Raw genomic sequence first — 7,960 nt, 5'->3', positions numbered from 1 at the left:
GATTTTGGGGAAATTGGGGGATTTGGGGAGATTTTGGGGAATTTGGGGAGATTTTGGATGGGTTTTATGGATTTCGGGGGAATTTATGGATTTTGGAAGGGATTTGGGGGAGTTATATGGATTTTGAGGTGACTTTCTGGATTTTGGGGAGGGATTTTGGGGAGGGATTTGTGGAGAATTTCCGGATTTTGGGGAGGGATTTTGGGGGAGGGCTTTGGGGGGAATTTCAGGACGGATTTGTGGGGAATTTCTGGATTTTCCAGAGGAATTCGTGGAGAATTTCTGGATTTTGGGGAGGGATTGGGGGGAATTTCTGGATTTTGGGGAGGGATTTGGGGAGAATCTCCGGATTTTGGGGAGGAAGTTGTGGAGAATTTCCAGATTTTGGGGAGGGGCTTGGGGGGAATATCTGGATTTTCATGAGGGGTTTCTGGAGAATTTCTGGATTTTGGGGAGGGATTAGTGGGGAATTTCTGGATTTTGGGGAGGGATTTGGGGAGAATTTCCGGATTTTGGGGAGGGGCTTGGGGGGAATTTCAGGACGGATTTGTGGGGAATTTCTGGATTTTGGGGAGGAATTCGTGGAGAATCTCTGGATTTTGGGGGGGAATTTCTGGATTTTCAGGAGGGATTTGTGGGGAATTTCTGGATTTTGGGGAGGAAGTTGTGGAGAATTTCCAGTTTTTGGGGTGGAATTTGGGGGGAATTTCCAGATTTTGGGGAGGGATTTTGGGGAGGGCTTTGGGAGGAATTTCAGGACGGATTTGTGGGGAAATTCTGGATTTTGGGGAGGAATTAGTGGAGAATTTCTGGATTTTGGGGAGGGATTGGGGGGAATTTCCGGATTTTGGGGAGGGATTAGTGGAGAATTTCCGGATTTTGGGGAGGGGCTTGGGGGGAATATCTGGATTTTCATGAGGGGTTTCTGGAGAATTTCTGGATTTTGGGGAGGGATTTGGGGAGAATTTCCGGATTTTGGGGAGGAATTTGGGGGGAATTTCAGGACGGATTTGTGGGGAATTTCTGGATTTTGGGGAGGAAGTTGTGGAGAATTTCCAGTTTTTGGGGTGGAATTTGGGGGGAATTTCTGGATTTTGGGGAGGGATTTGGGGAGAATTTCCGGATTTTGGGGAGGGATTTTGGGGAGGGCTTTGGGGGGAATTTCAGGAGGGACTTGTGGGGAATTTCTGTATTTTGGGGAGGAAGTTGTGGAGAATTTCCAGTTTTTGGGGAGGAATTTGGGGGGAATTTCCGGATTTTGGGGCGGGGTCTGGGGCGTCGCGAGTCCCTCCCCAGTCCTCCGCTCCGCCAGGGGGCGCCGCGCACTCCCGGCATGCTCCGCGCGGCGCTCGGGGCGCTGTTCCCCAGTCCTCCGCTCCGCCAGGGGGCGCTGCGCACTCCCGGCATGCTCCGCGCGGCGCTCGGGACCTGTTCCCCAGTCCTCCGCTCCGCCAGGGGGCGCCGCGCACTCCCGGCATGCTCCGCGCGGCGCTCGGGGCCGGTCCCCAGTCCTCCGCTCCGCCAGGGGGCGCCGCGCACTCCCGGCATGCTCCGCGCGGCGCTCGGGGCGCTGTTCCCCAGTCCTCCGCTCCGCCAGGGGGCGCTGCGCACTCCCGGCATGCTCCGCGCGGCGCTCGGGGCGCTCCGGGCGCGCTCCGGTTCCCCGGGACCGGGACCGGGACCGGGACCGGGACCGGGACCGGGACCGGGACCGCTGGAGGGGCCGGGGCTGCTCCGGGGCAGCCGCCCGGAGCTGCTGCGGCGGCTGCGGGGCCTGGCCCGGGTGCGCGGCGGTTTCGTCAGCGAGGAGGAGGCGGCGGCGCTGCTGGCGGACGTGGAGCCGGCGCTGAGGCGGGGCCGCTACCAGAGCGACCACTGGGACCGGGTCCGGGGCAACGGGGGCACGGGGGCACGGGGGCACGGGAATTTGGGGGGTCAGGGGTCACGGGGGTCACGGGAATTTGGGGGGTCAGGGGGCACGGGGGTCACGGGAGGTCAGGAGGGGCTGGGGGGCTCACAGGGGGCTGGGGGGGGTCACAGGAATTGGGGGGGTCACCGAGGGGTCACGGGGGTCACGGGAATTTGGGGGGTCAGGGGGCACGGGGGGTCACGGGAATTTGGGGGGTCAGGGGTCACGGGGGGTCACGGGAATTTGGGGGTCACGGGAGGTCAGGAGGGGCTGGGGGGGTCACAGGAATTGGGGGGGTCGGGGGGGTCACCGAGGGGTCACGGGGGTCATGGGAATTGGGGGGGGTCAGGGGGGTCACGAGGGGTCAAGGGAGGTCAGGAGGGGCTGGGGGGGGTCACAGGAATTGGGGGGTCACCGAGGGGTCACGGGGGTCACGGGAATTGGGGGGGGTCTGGGGGTGTCACAGGAATTTGAGGAGGGGTCTGGGGGCGTCACCGAGGGGTCACGGGGGTCATGGGAATTGGGGGGGGTCCGGTGGGGTCACGGGAATTTGAGGAGGGGTCTGGGGGGGTCACCGAGGGGTCACGGGGGTCACGGGAATTGGGGGGTCCGGTGGGGTCACGGGAATTTGAGGAGGGGTCTGGGGGGTCACCGAGGGGTCACGGGGGTCACGGGAATTGGGGGGTCCGGGGGTGTCACGGGAATTTGAGGAGGGGTCTGGGGGGTCACCGAGGGGTCACGGGGGTCACGGGAATTGGGGGGGGTCCGGGGGTCTCACGGGAATTTGAGGGGGGGTCTGGGGGGTCTCAGTTCCGAGGCTCTCCCGGCTCGGGGACCTGCGGGGGGAGGGCGGGCGAGTTAATTTTGGGTGGGGGTCTCAGGTTGGGGGGGTAATTTCGGGTGGGGGTCCCAGGGTGGGGGGGATAATTTCGGGTGCTGGGGGGATAATTTCGGGTCGGGGGAGTAATTTCGGGTCGGGGGGGTAATTCGGGTCGGGGGGTAATTTCGGGCGGGGGTCTCAGGTCGGGGGATAATTTCGGGTCGGGGGTATAATTTCGGGCGGGGGTCTCAGGTTGGGGGGGTAATTTCGGGTCGGGGGGGTAATTCGGGTCGGGGGATAATTTCGGGTCGGGGGATAATTTCGGGTGGGGGTCTCAGGTCGGGGGGGTAATTCGGGTCGGGGGATAATTTCGGGTCGGGGGGTAATTTCGGGTGTAGGGGGGTAATTTCGGGTCGGGGGGTAATTTCGGGCGGGGGTCTCAGGTTGGGGGGGTAATTTCGGGTGGGGGTCTCGGGTTGGGGGGGTAATTTCGGGTCGGGGGGATAATTTCGGGCGGGGGTCTCAGGTTGGGGGGGATAATTTCGGGTGTGGGGGGGTAATTTCGGGTCGGGGTATAATTTCGGGTGGGGGTCCCGGGGTGGGGGGGATAATTTCGGGTCGGGGGGTAATTTCGGGCGGGGGTCTCAGGTTGGGGGGGTAATTTCGGGTGTTGGGGGGATAATTTCGGGTGTGGGGGGGTAATTCCGGGTCGGGGGGATAATTTCGGGCGGGGGTCCCAGTTTGGGGGGATAATTTCGGGTGTTGGGGGGATAATTTCGGGTGTTGGGGGGGTAATTTCGGGTGCTGGGGGGATAATTTCGGGTCGGGGTATAATTTCGGGCGGGGGTCTCAGGTTGGGGGTGTAATTTCGGGCGGGGGTCTGACCCGCCCCCCCAGGCCATCTCGGGGTTCCGCGAGACCGAGCGGGCGCTGGGGGGTCCCGCGGGGGCGGCGCTGCTGCTCCGGGTGAGCCCCGAGTTCCCCCCCGGGAGCCCCCCCCGGGCCCGCGCCCACGTCCTGGACCTGCAGCCGGGGGGGCGCGTGGGGCCGCACCTGGACAGCGCCAAGGTGGGCTTTGGGGGGGTTTGGGGGGTCCCTGGGGGGGCTTGGGGGGGTCTTGGGGGGGTTTGGGGGGTCCCTGGGGGGGTTTGGGGGGTCCCTGGGGTGATTTGGGGGGTCCCTGGGGGGGTTTGGGGGGTCCTGGGGCCAGGGGGGCGCGTGGGGCCGCACCTGGACAGCGTCAAGGTGCGATTTGGGGGGGTTTGGGGGGTCCTGGGGGGAATTTCGGGGGTCCCTGGGGGGATTTGGGGGGTCTTGGGGGGATTTGGGGGGGTTTGGGGGGTCCCTGGGGGGGTTTGGGGGGTCCTGCAGCCGGGGGGGCGCGTGGGGCCGCACCTGGACAGCGCCAAGGTGCGATTTGGGGGGGTTTGGGGGGTCCTGGGGGGGTTTGGGGGGTCCCTGGAAGGGTTTGGGGGGGTTTGGGGGGTCCTGGGGGGAATTTCGGGGGTCCCTGGGGGGGTTTGGGGGGGTCTTGGGGGGGTTTGGGGGGTCCTGGGGGGGTTTGGGGGGTCCCTGGGGGGGTTTGGGGGGTCCTGGGGGGGTTTGGGGGGTCCTGGGGCCGGGGGGGCGCGTGGGGCCGCACCTGGACAGCGCCAAGGTGGGATTTGGGGGGGTTTGGGGGGGTTTGGGGGGTCCCTGGGGGGGTTTGGGGGGTCCTGGGGGGGTTTGGGGGGGTTTGGGGGCTCCTGGGGGGGTTTGGGGGGTCCTGGGGGGGTTTGGGGGGTCCCTCGGGGGCCGGGGGGGCACGTGGGGCTGCACGTGGACAGTGTCAAGGTGGGATCTGGGGGTCCTGGGGGTTCCCTGGGGAGATCTGGGGGGGTCTTGGGGGGGTTTGGGGGGTCCTGGGGGGGTTTGGGGGGTCCCTGGGTGGGGTTGGGGGGTCCTGGAGGTCCCAGGTGTGTTTTTGGGGGTCCCAGCTCTGATTTTTGGGGTTCCCGCCCCGCCCAAGTTCTGCAGCTGCACCATCGCCGGGCTCTCCCTGCTGGTTTTGGGGTGATTTTGGGATGATTTTGGGGTGATTTTGGGTGATTTTGGGGTGATTTTCCCCAGTTTTGTGGCTGCACCATCGCCGGGCTCTCCGTGCAGGTTCTGGGGTGATTTTGGGATGATTTTGGGGTGATTTGGGGTGATTTTGGGGTGATTTTCCCCAGTTTTGTGGCTGCACCATCGCCGGGCTCTCCCTGCTGTTTTTGGGGTGATTTTGGGTGATTTTGGGTGATTTTGGGGCGATTTCTCCCCAGTTTTGTGGCTGCACCATCGCCGGGCTCTCCCTGCTGGTTTTGGGGTGATTTTGGGTGATTTTGGGTGATTTTGGGTGATTTTGGGGCGATTTCTCCCCAGTTTTGTGGCTGCACCATCGCCGGGCTCTCCCTGCTGGTTTTGGGGTGATTTTGGCTGATTTTGGGTGATTTTGGGTGATTTTGGGGGTGATTTCTCCCCAGTTTTGTGGCTGCACCATCGCCGGGCTCTCCCTGCTGGTTTTGGGGTGATTTTGGGTGATTTTGGGGTGATTTTCCCCAGTTTTGTGGCTGCACCATCGCCGGGCTCTCCCTGCTGGTTTTGGGCTGATTTTGGGTGATTTTGGGGTGATTTTGGGGTGATTTTCCCCAGTTTTGTGGCTGCACAATCGCCGGGCTCTCCGTGCTGGTTTTGGGGTGATTTTGGGATGATTTTGGGGTGATTTTGGGTGATTTTGGGGCGTTTTCTCCCCAGTTTTGTGGCTGCACCATCGCTGGGCTCTCCGTGCTGGTTTTGGGGTGATTTTGGGGTGATTTTGGGGTGATTTTGGGGTGATTTTGGGGTGATTTTGGGGTGATTTTCCCCAGTTTTGTGGCTGCACCATTGCCGGGCTCTCCGTGCTGGTTTTGGGGTGATTTTGGGGTGATTTGGGGTGATTTTGGGTGATTTTGGGGTGATTTTGGGTGATTTTGGGGCGTTTTCTCCCCAGTTTTGTGGCTGCACCATCGCTGGGCTCTCCGTGCTGGTTTTGGGGTGATTTTGGGGTGATTTTGGGGTGATTTTCCCCAGTTTTGTGGCTGCACCATCGCCGGGCTCTCCCTGCTGTTTTTGGGGTGATTTTGGGTGATTTTGGGGTGATTTCTCCCCAGTTTTGTGGCTGCACCATCGCCGGGCTCTCCCTGCTGGTTTTGGGCTGATTTTGGGTGATTTTGGGGTGATTTTGGGGTGATTTTCCCCAGTTTTGTGGCTGCACCATCGCCGGGCTCTCTCTCCTCTCCGCCTCCGTCCTGCGGCTCCGCAGCCTCCGGGACCCCCGGGACCACCTGGAGCTGCTGCTGCCGCCGCGCTCGCTCTACGTGCTGCGGTGGGTCTGGGGGCTTCGGGGGGCTCTGGGGGGCTTTGGGGGGTCCCGGGGGGCTTCGGGACCCCCTGACCCCGCCGTGCCCCCCAGGGGCGCCGCCCGGTACGAGTTCACCCACGAGATCCTGGGCGACGAGGAATCGTTCTTCGGGGGGCTGCGGGTGCCGCGGGGGCGCCGCGTGGCGCTCATCTTCCGCAACGACCCCCCCGGTGAGAAACGCCCCAAAAATACCTGAAAGTACCCCAAAAATCCTCCCCAAAATCCCCCAAAATCCCCTGATCTTCTGCAAGGACCCCCCCAGTGAGAAACACCCCAAAAATACCCGAAACCACCCAAAAATACCCCGAAAATCCTCCCCAAAATCCCCTGATCTTCCGCAACGACCCCCCTGGTGAGAGACGCCCCAAAAATACCCAAAAATACCCCAAAAATCCTCCCTAAAATCCCCTGATCTTCCACAACGACCCCCCCGGTGAGAAACACCCCAAAAATACCCGAAACCACCCAAAAATACCCCAAAAATCCTCCCCAAAATTCCCCCAAATCCTCTGATCTTCCGCAACGACCCCCCCGGTGAGAGACGCCCCAAAAATACCCGAAACCACCCAAAAATACCCCAAAAATCCTCCCCAAAATTCCCCAAATCCTCTGATCTTCCGCAACGACCCCCCCGGTGAGAAACGCCCCAAAAATACCCAAAAGTACCCCAAAAATACCCCAAAAATCCTCCCCAAAATCCCCTGATCTTCTGCAGGGACCCCCCCGGTGAGAAACGCCCCAAAAATACCCGAAACCACCCAAAAATACCCCAAAAATCCTCCCCAAAATCCCCCAAATCCTCTGATCTTCCGCAACGACCCCCCCCCCGGTGAGACCCCCACCCAAAATACCCAAAATCACCCCCTGGGACCCCCAAAATCCCCCCAATTCCCTCCCTGACCCCAAAATCACCCCCTGGGACCCCCAAAATCCCCCCAATTCCCTCCCTGACCCCTCCCCACTGTTTTCCCCCTCACCCCGGGACCCCCAAACTCCCCCCAGACCCCCCGGGACCCCCAGACCCCCCAAAATCCCCCCAGACCCCCCTGACCCCCATTTTCGCCCTCCCCAGAAACGCCCCCGGAGCCTCTCGGTGACCTCCCAGCGTTTATTGGGGACCCCCAGGACCCCCCCCCAAAATAAACAGCGACCCCCCCCACACTCGCCTTTGGGGGCTCTTTTTTTGGGGGGGGGGGGCGTTTTTGGGGGGCTCTTTTTGGGGGGAGGGGGCGTTTTTGGGGGAGGGGACCCCCAAACCCCCCCGGCCCACAGCCAGGGGGTCTTTTGGGGCTTGGGACCCCCCCCCAATAGATGGGGAGGGGTTTTGGGGGGGTCCCGGGTGAATTGAGACCCCAGAACACAAAAAATTTGGGGCTTCGAAACCCCCTGAGACCCCCAAAATTTGGGGGTTTGAGACCCCTCCCACCTAAAAATTTGGGGGGATGGAACATTCCAGAGCTGGGGGGGGATGGATCTGGCACAGAGGAGAGGAAAAAAACCCCAAAATAGCAAAAAATGCCAAGTCTGACCCAAAAAAACAGCACAGGAGGGGTGGGGGGGCCCCGAGCCCCTCCCTGGGAAAATTCCAGACCCCCCCCCAAAATTCCGGGGGAGGGGGAGGGAAGGTGAGGGCTCGGCCGGGGAATTTGGGGCAGAAAATGAGAATTTTGGGGGTCGGGGAAAATGGGGGGAGGGTCTGGAGTGGTGGGAGGGGGGGTGGGGAAATGGTGGGGGGGGTTTTGGGGGTCCCGGGGGTTTTTTGGGGTTCCTGGGAGGTTTTGGGGGGGGTCTCGGTGGATTTGGGGCTCCAAGG

At 62.0% G+C, this 7,960-nt stretch overlaps 1 protein-coding gene across 1 annotated transcript; it reads left to right on the top strand.

Moving 5' to 3' along the window:
- Window positions 1–1,531: 1,531 nt before the first annotated feature.
- ALKBH7 (alkB homolog 7, RNA demethylase) lies at window positions 1,532–7,306 on the top strand. The gene is made up of 5 exons (XM_085563344.1): window positions 1,532–1,885; window positions 3,627–3,797; window positions 5,987–6,111; window positions 6,199–6,317; window positions 7,220–7,306. The coding sequence occupies exons 1-5, from the start codon at window positions 1,547–1,549 to the stop codon at window positions 7,288–7,290; spliced, it is 825 nt and encodes a 274-aa protein (XP_085419470.1). The 5' UTR covers window positions 1,532–1,546; the 3' UTR covers window positions 7,291–7,306.
- Window positions 7,307–7,960: the final 654 nt, after the last annotated feature.

Source organism: Lonchura striata, chromosome 30 (assembly GCF_050655825.1).
Source record: "Lonchura striata isolate lonStrDom1 chromosome 30, ASM5065582v1, whole genome shotgun sequence".
Taxonomy (NCBI): Eukaryota; Metazoa; Chordata; class Aves; order Passeriformes; family Estrildidae; genus Lonchura; species Lonchura striata.
This window is presented reverse-complemented; position numbering and strand designations above follow the sequence as displayed.

Bases quoted from the DNA above. Each gene is read 5' to 3' on its own strand.
- ALKBH7 (XM_085563344.1), top strand. From the start codon at position 1,547: ATGCTCCGCGCGGCGCTCGGGGCGCTGTTCCCCAGTCCTCCGCTCCGC. The intron at 6,112-6,198 runs GTGGGTCTGGGG...CGTGCCCCCCAG, and splicing joins CGCTCGCTCTACGTGCTGCG to GGGCGCCGCCCGGTACGAGT. The intron at 6,318-7,219 runs GTGAGAAACGCC...CGCCCTCCCCAG, and splicing joins CTTCCGCAACGACCCCCCCG to AAACGCCCCCGGAGCCTCTC.